Source organism: Myxine glutinosa, chromosome 13 (assembly GCF_964187855.1).
Source record: "Myxine glutinosa chromosome 13, kmMyxGlut1.1, whole genome shotgun sequence".
In the NCBI taxonomy this organism is placed as follows: domain Eukaryota; kingdom Metazoa; phylum Chordata; class Myxini; order Myxiniformes; family Myxinidae; genus Myxine; species Myxine glutinosa.
In genome coordinates this window covers 98,895,919-98,912,192 of record NC_136273.1, presented here as the reverse complement: position 1 = coordinate 98,912,192, position 16,274 = coordinate 98,895,919, and the positions used below count along the sequence as shown (strand labels likewise).

The following is a 16,274-nucleotide window of genomic DNA, read 5'->3' as shown; positions in this document are numbered from 1 at the left end:
GATGGGAGGAGGTGGAGATGAGGTTGGGGGGGAGGTATTGGGAGGTCCTAAACTCACTACTGGTGCCATACAATCACATTCTGGTGCAACGAAGAGTCAGAATTAATGGAAACGAGTCCTTAACTGACATAGACTAAGAATAACTAGCAAGATGTCCGAAAGTTGTCTACGTGAGATGCGGTGGACCTGGGTACGACATTTAATGGGGGAAAAAGGGGAAGGTCGGTTCTACAGAGTGTTGTTTACAGACAATGGGACTAGGGAATGGGGGATTGGGGATAGTTGGGGAGTATTGGGGAAATAGGGGAATATTTACAAGCGGATATGGAGGCGAAGTCCCATATCCGCAACAATATGAATATATATGGGCACGGAGAGACCGCTTGTAGTGTGTACATTTCAGGATTTGCCGTGTCGTGGCTGGACCATAGACATCAGCTTCTACCCAAGCATCATCAATGCCTGAGTTCTCCATGGAGGCTCCGAGGGCTCGGAGAGCCACCATGACACATAGGAGCTCTATGGTCATGTCTAGCTTATCGAACTTGTTACCATTGGATTCGGGGCCCTTGAAAATGTATGTTTAGCCGTTAGAATCAAAGCTTTATGTTGTTTAGAAGCTGAGATATTGAGAAACATCAATTTTACGGCGGCCAGTTTGAAAAATCCAAGATGGCCGCCACATAGGAGCTCTATGGTCATGTCTAGCTTATCGAACTTGTTACCATTGGAGGTGGGGCCCTTGAAAATGTATGTTTAGCCGTTAGAATCAAAGCTCTATGTTATTTAGAAGCTGAGATATTGAGAAAAATTAGTTCTACGGCGGAAATTTTGAAAATCTAAGATGGCCGCCATACAGGAGTCTGTGCAAATAGCAACATTGGTTTTCTGACTGACTATATAATATAGTTTCCAAAAATATATAGTTTTCCAAATCCCCCAAAAAATCCAACGAAACTTGAAATCTGGACATACTGAACCTGACTATTAGTTATCATGGTGATCCTTCAGCTCAACATTTCATCCGATCACATCACGAGACGGCCAAGCAGTTCATACTCCACTAGGATAAGGAAAGGACTAGTTTCTGTTTTGGATATTCTTTTTCCCTCACCAATGTTGCTCAAAATATCAAGCAGGCACCCTTTAATCCCTCATTCCCTGTGTTTGGTAGTGTCGCAGCAACATGTCTTAACTGAATGAAGAAGCAGAGCATAAAAGGGGAAGCTGCAGACTGCAGCCTGGGAGATTTCCAGTGATAATGACCGGGTAAGTACTTGACAATTTCAACAGGAAGAAAGAGGTTTCTCCGATTATGGGAGCACCGTTGCCAAAATCAAAAAAAAATTCACCAGGTCGACCTTGGACAAGCACTCATTGTCAAGGAATAAAGCCATGTAAAGGAATTAACTGCAGAAAGTCCAGGGGAATCTGTGGTGGATGCAACGTGAACTTGGAATTTCTAAACCTGATGCATTTTGCATGCCTGTTTGGACATTTTCATTTTGTGCGTCTCTGCTGGTTAGGCCTACCTATTTTCCCGTGACTCGCATACACCTTTTCTTCCCCTCGCTCATTATTCCTTGTAACCTTCGACCCTGCTGGTATGTGGTTTCCCACTTTCCCTTGTTTTAGCCTAGAATTTGTACACCTAAAAAAAAAAGAAGAAAAAGAAAAAAAAAGTCAGTTGTCCAGACATCCAATCCAGACGCGATTCAGTTTGAAGGGCTTTCGCACAAACGCCACTGCCAACACAGATTTCCATGGTGAAGGTTTGAAGGAAGAAAACTTCAAAAGCGTATTCTTTAATGTTCGTTTCAAATTTCATGATCTTTTTCATTTCACATGACGTGAAGGAGTTCCTGAGGTATCCTGCAGATAAATTAACAAGACGTCGTGCAGAGTACGATACTTGCAAAATACACATCTCCTCCCCCCCCCCCCCCACCCACCCCCCCAAAAAAAACGTTGCCAGGGATACATCAAATTGGCCATTTCATTCAGATTTAAATTGACGATCTTAATCAAAGCTCAGTTCAATTGCATGGAAAATTGATTATTTTTCAGATGAAAAGTGACTTTCGAAGTTTGACCTTGAATTGACCTTTGACCTTTTGACACTAAAATAATTGGTTTTCCAATTCCGTGATGTACTATGCAATTGCCCTTTAATTTTCCGGTTAATCAGATGAAAATTCATGATTTTAGAAGTTTGACCTCAAGTTAACCTTTGACCTTAAAAAAGAGGCTTCTTCCTCATGACCAACTCTACCGTTTGGTGAAGTTTTGTGAAGATCGGATTAAAATTGTGACCTGTAGGCGATTGACAGACAGACAGACAGAATAACGCACAGGACCAACCAATGTCCTTTAAAAATCTGAAATTTTGCAAATAATAACAATATAGATAAATAAATAACTCTTTTGTCCATTGAGCCCCAACCATACCGCAGCCTGTGTGTAATTGCCCACAGCCAGTGAGCCTTGGCAGCTCATCTCAGAAACTATGAAGGCACCACTGTCAACGGAACTGTAAGCTTCCTGCAAGGAGAGCAGCGCACCTGGACCTGCGACAGCGTGCACCGTCACCACGTGAGCCCAATGTGAGATCCTAAAAACGCCACCTGTAAAGGGAAAGGGGAAAATGAACAACAGCTCAACAAAATGCCTGAGACCAAACTGCAATATGGAGATGGTTCACAATGAAAATAGCACCGCAAAGCGGGCATCACCCCTCAGCCCATGCATGGTAGAAACCAATTTCAAGATGGCTGCCGTGGCGGCCATATTGAAAATCGCAGCGAGCCCATTTTCGAAAGGAACCTTCCTCGACTCAACCCCAACACACACTGCAAAAATGAATTTAATCAGACAAGCCGTTCTGCTTGAAATTGACAGAAACGAAAAGTTGACGGACGCCCGGATGGCTGCCGTGGCGACAATACCCCTTAGCCCAATTTGGCCTGAGGGGTGAAAACCGAAAAGGGTTAAAAAAAAAAATGGATGAACTGCAATATTACCCACCTTTGTATACTGAATCGAGGCTCGTGAAAGAGCTAACATTTACTTCACAAACAAATCGACCAGACAAACAAAATACACAAAAAGAGGGAGCAGAAGACAAGATGGGGAGAAAAGGGGAAGCACACAAACCTGGTAGTAATGCAGGGAGATGTGTGGAAGGGAGAGGGCCCGGGGGGAGGAGGCATGGGAAGGCGGGGGGGGGGGGCAATACCTTCGTATTGTCTTCGAACCACACTGCCTATGTCGGCAAATTTGCGATCCTCAAATAAAAGGAAGCGATGCCGCTTGGCAATGTCAACCAACCGCAGATGGAAGCCCTCATCAAAGCCACTGAGAGCATCTGCGTGGATTTTAAACATACAGATCTCAGGTCCGAGTTCCTCGGCCAGAGCGAGAGCATCTGCGCATGAGAGAACGTCTGCCGCAAGCGCAACGTTGGTCCGCTTTTCTTCCATGAGGCTGAGCAGGCGTGTGGCAAAGGGGGAGGTTGTCGGCAGGAGCGACCTTTGGCCATAGCTCAGGGCAGCAGCAGAAACTATTCTGGGAATCTGTGGACAAAGGGACAAGTGAGCCTTTGTGCTTCCATTTATGATTTTTTTTTTCCCATTAATAAAGCACCATTTTAATCCCAACTCTTTGATCAGTGTACGGATGCGCACACTATGTTGTAAACCAGAATGAGTCAATTAATGCTATGTACAAGGTCCGCCATACTTAGCACAAAATAACATATTAGGCCATCCCCCGTGCAGCTGGAGACGGCGCTTTGCAATCACTTCTGTCTGTCTGTCTGTCTGTCTGTCTAGGCCATAACTTTTTGCCATCAAATTTTCAACAAAGCTTTATTACGACAAAATGAAGACAAATTCATAATTTGGTCGAAAGGTCGAAGGTCAAGGTTGCATAAAATCATCAATTTTAATCTGATTGACATGAAATGTTAAGAATTTGCATATTGAATCACGATCGCCAATCAAAAGCTTTGATTCCTGCCAAATGGAATTGGATCACCAGTTGGCAGGAAGGCCAACTGTTTGTTTTTTTTTGGGGGGGGGGGGGGGGGGGGTCAAAAAGTCAAAGTTCAAGGTTGCATAAAACTGTCAATTTTCATGTGAATGACTTGAAATTTCAGTATGGTTTGCATATTGGGTCGCTGAAGCCAATTTCTTTCGAGGTCAAGAGATTAAAGACGCCGAAAATCGTCAATTTTTTTTTAGCCGTTTTCGCCACATTTAGCATACGGAAGAAGTCGTCTAAATACAAAGCACACGCCCATGGGTTTTGTATTTTCAGATGCTTTCTGGTTTAATTTGTTTGCATTACCGGACAATATAATTTCACACGTGATTTGCATTACTTTGCCTGGGGCAAAGGGGAAAGGGAGGGGAGTGGGAAAGGAGAGAAGGGGGAGGAGGAGAGAGGGAGGGGGAGAAGCGGAGGGAAAGGGAAGGGAGTGTGAGGGGAAGGGAATGGAAGGCAGCGTGAGGGGAAGGGAATGGAAGGCAGCACGAGCGGAGGGGAAGGGAAGGCAGCACGAGCGGAGGGGGAGGGAAGGCAGCACGAGCGGAGGGGGAGGGAAGGCAGCACGAGCGGAGGGGAAGGGAAGGCAGCACGAGCGGAGGGGAAGGGAAGGCAGTGCGAGCAGAGGGGAAGGGAAGGCAGCACGAGTGGACGGGAAGGGAAGGCAGTGCGAGCGGAGGGGAAGGGAAGGCAGCACAAGTGGAAGGGAAGGCAGTGCGAGCGGAGGGGAAGGGAAGGCAGCACAAGTGGAAGGGAAGGCAGTGCGAGTGGACGGGAAGGGAAGGCAGCGTGAGCGGAGGGGAATGGAGGGCAGCACGAGTGGAAGGGAAGGCAGCGCGAGTGGATGGGAAGGGAAGGCAGTGCGAGCGGAGGGGAAGGGAAGGCAGCACGAGTGGAAGGGAAGGCAGCGCGAGCGGAGGGGAAGGGAAGGCAGCACAGGTGGAAGGGAAGGGAAGGCAGTGCGAGTGGACGGGAAGGGAAGGCAGCATGAGTGGAAGGGAAGGGAAGGCAGTGCGAGTGGATGGGAAGGGAAGGCAGTGCGAGTGGATGGGAAGGGAAGACAGTGTGGGGGGAGTGGAATGGGAAGGCAGCGTGGGGGGAGTGCGATGGAAGGCAGTGTGAGGGGAGTGGAATGGAAGGCAGCATGAGGGGAGTGGAATAGAAGGCAGTGTGTGGGGAGTGGAACTGAAGGCAGCGCAAACAGAGAAGAGAAGGCAGAGGCAGCATGAGAAGGCAGAGGCAGAGTGAGAAGGGAAGGCAGAGGCAACGTGAGGAGAGGGGAAGGCAGATGCAGCGTGAGAAGGGGGGAAGGGAAGGCAGCATGACGAGAGGGGAAGGGAAGGCAGCATGACGAGAGGGGAAGGAAACCTGAACAGAGAAGGGAAGGCAGAGGCAGCATGAGGAGAAGGGAAGGCAGAGGCAACGTGACGAGAGGGGAAGGGACGGCAGCATGAGGGGGGAAGGCAGTGCAAGGAGAGGGGAAAGCAGCATGAACAGAGGAGAAGGGAAGGCAGCACGATAAAATAGGAGGGTTTGGCCAATTCACAACAGCTACAAAATAACAAAATAATTAATAAAGGATAGAATTACTTATAAATGTGTAACTGTCTCCGGACATCACGTTCAAACAGGGTAGAAAACTTCATCGTTTTCAAACAGCACATACCATTTGAAAAGAGATTACAACATGGGCTTCCCTTAAGGCCTAAGGATTGCAACTTGACCTGCAGCTGCGACCACCCCACACCCACAATGCTGTTTGCCTCCTCAGTGCATGAGACCAAACATCGAAGAATATTGAAGTTGAGCAACAAAGTCATTGCAAATATTTAAGCAAAAAGCAAATGGAAAGGTAAGAGAATGGTGAATCCACGGTGTAGCATTACCAAACAGATTGGAGAGTGCTTGCCAAGCGGTTTAAGCACTTAAGCAAGCACTCCAGTAGAATGGTTGACAAGGAAGCCGATTGCTTCTGGTTTAAATGGCTGAAAATATTCGGCAGATCCAACCTGCCAATCCCCACTTCTTTAATATAGTATTGTTACGTTTGTGGGGGTAGGCATGAAATACCTCATAGGAAAGTTCAGAATGTGTTGGTTTTAGTATGGACCGTGTGAAGCGAAGAAGAAGAAACACATCTCGATGTACATAAGCAGAGTAAATGTTCAGGTTAAGAGTGTTTGCATGTTGCCAAAAGGAGGGCGGTTTTGTGCTAATTAACTATAGGGCTTATTAGTGTTGGAGCGTATGTCACTATATTGGGGCCCGTGGACATTTTGTGAACATTTTGTTTTCTTTGTTGGGATTTGTTATTTAGACCTAGCTGAATAATTTAAAATAGGGCGCCAATTTTTTAATGCATATTTTCGACCATTTTTATGCAAATCAAAGATTACGTCATAATACCTATTGTAAAGGACCATATGCTCCTGTTATTGTTCTTGAACACTTCATAGTTTTAAGCATTTTAATGTTTCCTTTTGGTCGTTGTTATTTAGAATACGTTTAGCCACTAAAAAATAGTAATTGAAAGCAAATTGCCTAATTTTAACCCTTTGTATGCAAATTGCATTTGATTTAATAAAACCCATTGGACAAGTTCATACATTAGCGTCAATTGTTCTTTGAGTATTTAAACGTTTCAATAATTTTTTGGGTTTAAAGAGTACATCTTGCTTCTATCGAAGATAGAACAAATACTTTGATTATGCAAATTACGTTTGGGATAGGAATGTACATTTGAACAATCTACTAGTTTGTACCCAAACCTGCGTTTATAAGTTAAATGTGGAGATCTCCATCGTTGCTCTCGTCTTCATCGCCAGCATTCCTCAATAGTTCGTTTCTGTTCTCACAGTTTTTTTCACAAGTCATGCAGGTATCTGTACATTTCAGATTATGTTTCTTGCAAGAACAACTCAAGGTGACGCAGTTTCCTTTGGATCCGCATCTCACAAGCTCCAACACTGCCTTAGGCGCTGGCAAAAGTTTCGTTGGAACTGGGAGAAGTCTATCACCATCCATGAGAGGTTGGGTCAGAAAGACGTGGACGTGGGTTACGACATTGTTTCCACACCAATGCAACATAGTTAGCTCTGTTAATCGTTTCTATTAGAGCGGCCTTTGTTGGGGGTAGTTTTTCATCAGTATACTGTCTCTTGCTGAAGAGATACCAGCGCATGTCTTTCACTGAAGAAATTGGTGTTCCAGGCACATAGAGTTGACATATGTAACGTTCGAGTAGGCTGTCATCTTCCTGGAGATTCTGCGCATTTCCGAGATTACCCAGTGCCTGTACTATACTATCATCGGCCTTCTGCAGTGCATTCCACCATATTTTGGATCTCCCGCAGAATGTTCGTTTGATCGCACCCACAAAGGGCATGGAATCCTGGAAGTGCTGAAGCCTGCCCTTCTCCTAGAGCATTGTATATTAGTCCTAGATTGATGACTCGTCGCTTACTACCGGTTCCAACAATCATAGTTGTGTCATCACATAAGTCTGGGTAGCACCATAAGGCTAGAACTAACACGTCCGTGTCTGGACTTTGGATGCAAATCGACGTGGCACCTCTCTGGGTTGCATCAAGTGCATGGAGCAGCATCCGCGTATCTGCCTCTCGAGTGCTGTTTCGGTTATCCACTGAGCTTATTGGACCTGCATTCATCTTTCAGGGTTGTAACATATATCATGTCAGATTGTTGATGATGCTTGAGGATGTGAGATGCCAAGTAATGAGCCAGGTTCTGTTTGCTGTCCTGATTGCTGAGAAGCTGCTGCAGTGTGACCTTTTCAATAACAGCGTCGTCGGATATGTTGTAGGCAATACTTCTGCGGTTTCCTTGACGAGCCTTGCGTGTCCTTTCCTTGAGCGAATTTTCCATGTCATAGCGGTCAAACACAATATGAACCTCATCAACGTCATTGCTCTTATGTTCCAGGACATGCAAAAAATGTTCAGCAAGATCAAGGGCTGTTCTCACCCAAGTGGGCTTTCCCATAGATTGAACTATAGCCATGGCATCGATGATTGTAACTCGATTAGACGTGTGCTGCTCGTAGGCCTGGATGTCAGGTTGTTGGTTTGGAGGTAGACCTTCCAAAACTGTGATTTTGTCGTTGTGATTCTCCTGTTGATTCTGGCTGGTAGCGCACCTGTCTGTCAGATTTTGCTTCATACATAATATGTTGTGCTATCGTTGATGCTTTCTGGTTTGCGTAATTTCTGCGCTTTTCAGTTGGGAGCTCAGTTGCCACGCCTCTCATAATCCATTGGAGAAATGTAAGAAGCCTTGTAGGAATGTTTGCACTTAAATCTGACCCTAGTGTGCCATCAAAAGACCAACATGGGGCGTCAAGAATGTCCTTTCGCAGAACTTTGGCACAGTTGAAGATCATTTTCATGTCATCGTTGATATTGGATTCACGGAGAGCTGCTTCAATTGCAGCTATCTTAGCTGCACTGAAACAGAACCGATCTGACTCATTTTGACGCGTGGCAGGGATAAAGTCAATGCCCTCAATATTTTCTGTGAGCAAACGTCGTGCTTTTACGACTAAGCGTAATCTCGCAGTTATGTTCTTCTAAGATCGTCAGGTAAGCTGTATGCGCAGCATCCATCGACAGTATCTTACTCTTTTCAAGCAAATCTCGTATGATATCAAGATATTCCACCTTGGCAGCAACCTCTTTCTCATTTATCGACTTTCTTCGAGGCGGTACCAGAACGTGAACATCCAGAACCGCGAGCAACGTGACTTTGCCAGAAAATTCGATGATATTTCACATCTATGGAGAGTGCATCTTCGGAATGAATAGCACTACTTAGGTACACTTTGTAGATATCTTTGTCACAATTTTTCACGTAATCATGAAGCTGCTTTCCACGGCTTGCACTCTGTATAGCATGGACAGGTTCTTTCTCTTTATGCGTTTGACAAAAAAAGCATAGATTCTTGTCATATCTAGCAGTGAACGAACAGGAAGGGCGCTGTTTATATGAAGATCCTGCAGGCTCAAATTCTTGAGGGGATGACAAAGTCGAAGGCCGCCCTGATGTCCGCAATAGTATAGTACGTTGACGTTCTTGGAAGTGAGAGTGCTTCTTGATATCTTCTTTTGGCCCTGGAAAGTTTCTGGAAATTCACAAGATCTTTTCTACAACTGACATGATAAGTTGCACCGTCACGTTTTAGCGTATCCTCAGTGGCATTTTCCAACCGTTTACTTGCTTCATGGAAGACAATTTCACCATATTTTGCTCGGTCTGTCACATAGTGAAGAATGTTCTTTAAAGTTCCTTTATCAGGTTCCTTCACAAGCCGCTCACTAGATATTTTCTGACATATTATACACATACTGTAGTCGTTTAAAAGTTCTATCCGTGGTCGTTTCACAGGAGGACTCTCCATGGTTGAATCTCACAGTCGTAATGGTTTGCTTGGGCGTGCCTTTCATTTCTTAATTGTTCAATAGTCTTGAGATACCTGAAAGAAAGCATAAAGCTTGACATCACATTTTAGGTATTGCATTTGAGTCATAGACAGTTACAACATTAGAAACATGAGTTGTTTTTGTAGTGATCTAACAATAATAAAGGGCTATTCAGATTTGTTAATTGTTGTGACGAAAGACCAATTCACTTATAATTATATAATAGTAATAACAGTACAAAATAAAAATCTGAGGCAAGTTTGATACATTTTCACTCGTATTAGGAGCGAAATAACTGAATACATACCATTGTCAAATTTTGGGGGCATGCCAGGGCACAGTATTTTTTCAGGCACAGGACCCTTATAGACCTACAATAAGCAGAACAATCCACAAGTATCAGCTGTTCAAATGATGAACAAGAACCGGGAATTTGTATGACCAGAGCATGGTGGTGAGTTGAACCGCGCTCCTCCCATAGACTTATACGTGTGCAACGCGTACCCTTATTTACGTAGTTAATTATTCAGCGCTATACGATTCGGATACTTGTTTACTTTGTGAGAAATGACGTCATAATTCATTTGCATAAAAACACACTAAAACTCGCTGAAAAAAATTGGCGCCCTATTTCATTTGTTTTCTAACATCCTAAACTACAATTTCCAGCCAAGAAAATAAAATGTTCACGAAATGCCCAAGGGAAAACAAATGCTCCAACACTATATGGTTAATAATCCCCAGTGTGTAATTGCCTCCCTGTGATTTTTCCCCAATGTTCTTATAAAACTCAGCCAGCCAGGCAATGGACTCATTCGCTCAACGCCGCCAGGGCCGACAGAAACAGCATTTGCCGATCGACAAGTAAACCCCGACGTCATCCGAATATTCCCGAACAGAGATTAGACTCCGCCACCCGATGACTCATAACGAAGAGGCCACGCCCCGGCCTTCGTGATTGGTGAGACGCAATGGGATGATTGAGTAGCCCTCGGTGATTGGACAGAGTGTGACGTCAGCGGTCGAACTTTCGAGAGCTGAGGGGAAACGACGCCGTCTCGCCATCTTTGTCTCTCTCTCTTATGGTCCTGGCTATGTGAAGGACGGTCGCTCCTCTTGTGCGCGCTCATGCAGAGAACCTTCGGAGCGTTGTGGAGTTTTTGCAACATTGGAGGAGTAGGGTGTCGTTGGACCGTGGTGTCTTTAGGGGGAGCTGGGGCCACGTTGCGCTTGGCAGTGGAAGCGAGGAAGGGCTGGTCGAGTGCCTGCTCGTGCCTGGGCATTTTCTGACGCGCGGTTTCGGCGCCATTATCGGAGCACGTCCCGCGCAAGTGGCTACACCGGCAGCAGCGACCAACGTGCCCTTGACGCCATTTGGGCCAGAGCAGAGGGTCAGCCCCACAGGAAGGGGAGCAATTTTTTATTTATCTTTTCCCCTTGTCTGTATATGAGTCTGAGTGGAGACGTCTCAAGTTAGGAAATAGTTTTTACCTCACATTCATTTTATTTGGTTTGCAAATATTTTAAATAAATTCATTATTTGTTGCATTTTTAACGGTGTCGTGTTTCCCTATCTGTGGGGCTCGGATTAACCCCGTGTCGGCCGTCTGATCAGGTAAGGCTTCGGGCTTTCCCACGCGCACAAAAAGATAATCCCGCCAAGGTTCGAAGTACGCCTCGGAATTGAAGCTCGTTTTGACTATTAGTCTGAGGCCAGTCTTCATCGGCCACGGACAGGACAGTATTTTGAAATAGACACAATCTGTCATATAGAGGGAATTTTAAAAACGGAGGTTAAAATAAAATGTTTTGGGGTGCTTGTGTGAACAGCAGCATTTCCTTAGTAGGCCTGCATTCTACATCTTGTACTAAAATACGCAATTTGGGTTCTGTCTGTTTGACCACGATACATTCGATCGTTACTTATCCAATCTCAACCAAACTTGACAGGAGGACTAAGGGTCACACAATGGAGAATGTGGTGACTTAATTTGCCCCCCTCCCCTCCACAAAGGGGGTTTCTGCCTTGGGCGCACTCTGTGTTAAGGTGCTTAAATTAATTTATCATGCCGTGTTTCCAAGGCCGCTAACCCGCCTCTCAAAGGGGTGTTTTACCTTACCTAACCCTAACCCTCTCCTTGAACAAACTCCATGTTAAAGGGGAACCCAAATGAAACAAAAATATTTCCTGAAAACCATAGGGATCATAAATCACGGACAAATTTGAAGGGTAATTTTTTGATTTTTTGTGCCAATCAGAAAGTGTCGAAAATAGCCCTTGAGTGTCGATTTTTAATTTTGTCAGTGACCACACCATGAAACCTTAATCCAAATAGCGGATTTACATGGAGAACCGTGCGTGTCGATCTGAGATTCCGATACTGATTCCTCTGTTATTAGCAACTCTGAAGATTCTCAGTAGGTTGAAATGGATCAGTACGAGTGTGAAGATACCATCTTGAAAATTAATGATGAAAACGCTTTTGTGGGTATTGTACATCTGAATCATTTCGAGCCTTGTGCGAGCGAATCAGACAAAGATGGTGTCGGTCAAGATTGCAGTGTTGGTAGTGCAGATGAAAACCCTGGTCGAATGTTCACTACTGATTGGTAGGTTTGTTCTTCCGTTCAAGTAACGGTTTATCAGGGACAAGTGAGGTACCCAAGCTACACACAGGTGGGGAGCTGAAAGCCAACAAACAATGCAGAAATGGCGAATGGGAAACCATTAACCAATAAATTCCACATTCCTGTGCCACCTGTAGTCGAACATCAAGCATGGATAGCAGGTCTGTGAAGGACTTCCATGAAAAACGTACCGTTTGAATGGTTTGGTCAATGGCGAATCTGCATATGGCGATCCACAAATTTCACGGTTAGAAAGTAGAAACCCTCACGGCATTTCGTCATTCACTTGAACTCGATATCCCCATTTTCATAACAGCATAACTCCAATCACAAATTAAATAATATTAATATAAAAAACAAACTTTTAGCAACACTCGTGACAAATATTCAAATCCGTGCTGACGTTACATCCAGATGTGGAGTAGTTCCGTGCAGTTGGAAATTCAAAATCGTAATTGTATTCACTCAATTCCAAACAGCATAACTCCAATCACAAATTGATACTTTATCAAAATAGTGTGTTAAATGACGATTGTATTGAGATATTATCAAACCAGCTCATTATATCGTCATGTGTTCACTTCCGGATTCGGAGCAGCTCGGTATAGAGTCGATTTCAAAATCATAATTTTATCACAAACGGCCTTGCACACAGCATTACTCTCTCTTGGCTTTGGACTTAGTTCACCGAGCACCTGCCTGCATTACTCTCTCTTGGCTTTGGACTTAATTCACCGAGCACGTGCCTGCATTACTCTCTCTTGGCTTTGGACTTAGTTCACCGAGCACGTGCCTGCATTACTCTCTCTTGGCTTTGGACTTAGTTCACCGAGCACATGCCTGCATTACTATCTATTGGCTTTGGACTTAGTTCACCGAGCACGTGCCTGCATTACTCTCTCTTGGCTTTGGACTTAGTTCACCGAGCACGTACCTGCATTACTCTTTCTTGGCCTTGGACTTTGCTGGCTGTGGGCGCTTGGCCGGACCCTCTCACAGGCCTCTGCACGTGATTCGCTCTCTTGGCCTGTCTTTTCCTGCTCTCTGTTGACTGCCGGACTCCCTCTCGGCGCACGTGTGTACGACACGACTGTCTCTCTGTGTATGACAAGGACTCTTTCGACACGTGCTTGCTTGCCTGCCAGTGTTCGTGCTGGGACTCCCTACCCTTGTTCGTGCTGGGAATCTACTATACCTGCTCGTGTTTGTGCTGGGAATCGACTTATCTGTTTGTGTTCGGGCTGGGAATTGACTTTACCTGCTCGTGTTCGTGCTGGGAATCGACTTTACCTGCTCGTGTTCGTGCTGGGAATCGACTTTACCTGCTCGTATTCGTGCTGGGAATCGCCTTTACCTGCTCGTGTTCATGCTGAGGATCGACTGTCTGCCCAAGTTCGTGCTGACGATCACCTTTGCCTGCGCGTGTTGGGCCTGGTGCTCGTTGGTGAGGTCACGACAAAGGTCATCGCGAGGAGAAGCATCTGGTAAAAGCATGACTGTTTTGCTAACAGGTTCCCAACGTTCGTTCCCCCAACCCTCCCCCGAATGTGTGCTGGGCGCCCTTGTGTTTATTCGTAGTAATCGTCATAAGGCTTAGACCAAGCCAGGTTTCTGCCTCTTGTTCTTTTTTTCTTTCCTATTGATAAGTTGCACTGTACATATTTGTAAATAAATCAAATCGTTAAACATTTCCTTTCCCTCTGTCTGTGAATGTCTTTTCTTCTATTGGTCCGCCATTGCGCACACTCGGAGTGGCGGACCAACGCGGACAGATCCTGGTGGGTTATACGGACGATGTAAATACTGATCGGGAATTGATCCAGGACCCGTATGAGGAAATTGTAGAGGATGCACTCGAGACAGCCGTACAGGGGGAAGATGGCCCCCACCCTCATCCATCCCTACAATGCAGCACAAAATGGCGGATTGTCACCGGCGAAATAAGCCGATTTGAAACTTTTTTTTAACAATTCGTAGCACAAATGGAAATGATGAGAAGCGATTTGAGCACAAAGATGGATGGTCATATACAAGCGATGCTGGAGGAAAGGGAGGAAAGGGAGGCTCGAACGGCAAAATGGGAGGCAGAGGCGAAAGCTGCAGGGGCGAATGCGGAGACTCGGTTGCCGACCATGGACACCATGGGATCTTTAAAGTCAACCAACTAATGCTCACACAGGAGATCTGGCTTACTGTTCATCCGAAAGATGAGGCAACTGGACTTCATCATTTTTCTGGTCTTCATCAATGATCTCTCTGACTCTCTTGAAAATCCTCTCTATCTCTTTGCTGATGACTCTACTCTCTGTCGCTCCATTCCTCCTCCACTCCATTCCTCATCGGCAGTCTGCAGCCTCCTCACTCTCTGCAGACCTGGAGAAAATCACAGATTGGGCAAACAGGTGGAACATGTCTTTCAATCCTGACAAATCCTACACTCTTACGATGTCTCTCCGAAAAGACCGACTGGACAACCCTCCCATCCACTTTATGAATAATCCTCTCCAAGAACTTCTGTCACTCAAGCTTTTGGGTCCCACTATGTACCATGATCTTTCCTGGGAAAACCACATTTCAAATCTGGCCTCCAAAGCCAGTCGCCGACTGGGCATCCTCCGTCGTGCGAAGTCCTTCCTTGGCACACCTGAGCTCCTCACCACATACAAGGCTTTCATCCACAGCTCAATGGAATACTGCTCTCCCCTCTGGGCTGGTGCTCCTGCCTCACACCTAGCTCCTCTTCACGCTGTTGAAACCAAAGCGTTCAGAATCATTGAAATCTCCCGCGATGAAGCTAACTCCAAGGGCCTTTCACTCACTCACCGCAGGCAGGTTGGTGGTCTTTCCGTCTTCTACCGACTCCTCTCCGGCCTTGCCCCCCCCCCCCCCCCAGCTCTCTCTGGGCTCTGTCCCCCAAATATTCCTACAGGTCGCACAAGATCTGCCAGCAAATCTCTTATGGTTAAACTGCCAAAATCAAGACTCTGCTCACCTTCACTCCTTCATTCCTCTTTTCTCCCACCTCTGGAACAAACTCCCACTCTCTTCAATCCCACTCCTCCCTCCAGGTCTTTAAAACAGCTGTTCACCACCATCTCTTATCTTCCCCCATCCAAAATCTTGATCTTTTCTAACCCCGCTAATTTCACCCCAAATCCACTTTTTTGAAATACCAACTTCTGTCTTGGAAGTCCTTGGTGTCCTTGTGTTTTATACTTCTCCCACACCCCCCCCCCCCTTCCCACGCCTCCTCCCCCCAAGCCCTCTCCCTCCCACATATCTCCTGATGTCCCTGCTCTCAAATGTTGTGTTTGTGTGCTTACCCTTCTCTCCCCATCTTGTCTACCGCTTCCTCTTTTTATATATTTTGTTTGTCTGTTTGATTTGTTTGTGAAATAAATGTTAGCTCTTTCACGAGCCTCGATTCTGCATACAAAAAAAAAAAAAAAAAAACTTTATAAAGCAATGCCCGGCCTGCAAAGTACCAATCCGACAGTTTATATTCAGATTACTCAACTCAAAAGCAAATCGGCGACCTCCATTTTTCGTAAACTAAAAATGTCTTGAAGGCAGGCAAAGAATTTAAACGTTTAAAATCGGCAAAGACACTACCTTTACAGAACATCATAATCATACATTTCAACACCTTTTCACTTGCTCCAAGTTGCTCCTTCGCAGGTAAGGCAGAACCATTTGCCAACGAATCCGATTCATATTGGTTAGCAGCCAGGAAGTCCAAGACTTTGCAAACGGTATCCTCATCCAGACGACCACGACTTCTCAAGGAGCTGAGGATCTGCGGCAGTGTGCTCACAGACCACAGGCGGATACCACAGGAAGCGAGACGCTCAGCCCCCCCTTGTGCCCGGTCAAGCAAAACCACTGCATCTGTTACCTGGAGATGGGGCGCAGGGGGTGGGAATGAACACCCTTCATTAGTTGTCAAATTGGAACAAGTACAGGGTCAGTTATCTTGATAAAGCTACCTTTTTATGTTTGACATCTTTTCCTTTTAAAACTTTGGCCTGAACGTATAGACTATAGGCCGTGCCCTGCAAATACCCTCAGAAATTGATTCTTGCAGTCTCCTCCTTGGCAGACGATGAAATATTGTTTAAAGTGTAGCGAGTATATAGCTGGGCGGCTTAGCTAAAAAATTCGGATCGA

The 16,274-nt window shown here is 45.5% G+C and overlaps 1 protein-coding gene across 5 annotated transcripts in view; it reads right to left on the bottom strand.

Moving 5' to 3' along the window:
• Nucleotides 1–16,274, bottom strand: part of UMPS (uridine monophosphate synthetase) — a 52,814-nt gene that overhangs the window by 19,773 nt on the left and 16,767 nt on the right. For all 5 annotated transcript variants that reach the window (XR_013621279.1, XM_078767812.1, XM_078767810.1 and 2 more), the window contains exons 4-6: nucleotides 15,754–16,002; nucleotides 3,236–3,572; nucleotides 2,449–2,624 (exon numbers count right to left, since the gene is read on the bottom strand). Coding sequence is in view for 4 of the 5 variants with exons in the window: in XM_078767812.1 (XP_078623938.1) it covers nucleotides 2,449–2,624; nucleotides 3,236–3,572; nucleotides 15,754–16,002 (762 nt within the window). In the remaining variant the exon portion in view is untranslated. The remainder of the gene's footprint in view (nucleotides 1–2,448; nucleotides 2,625–3,235; nucleotides 3,573–15,753; nucleotides 16,003–16,274) is intronic.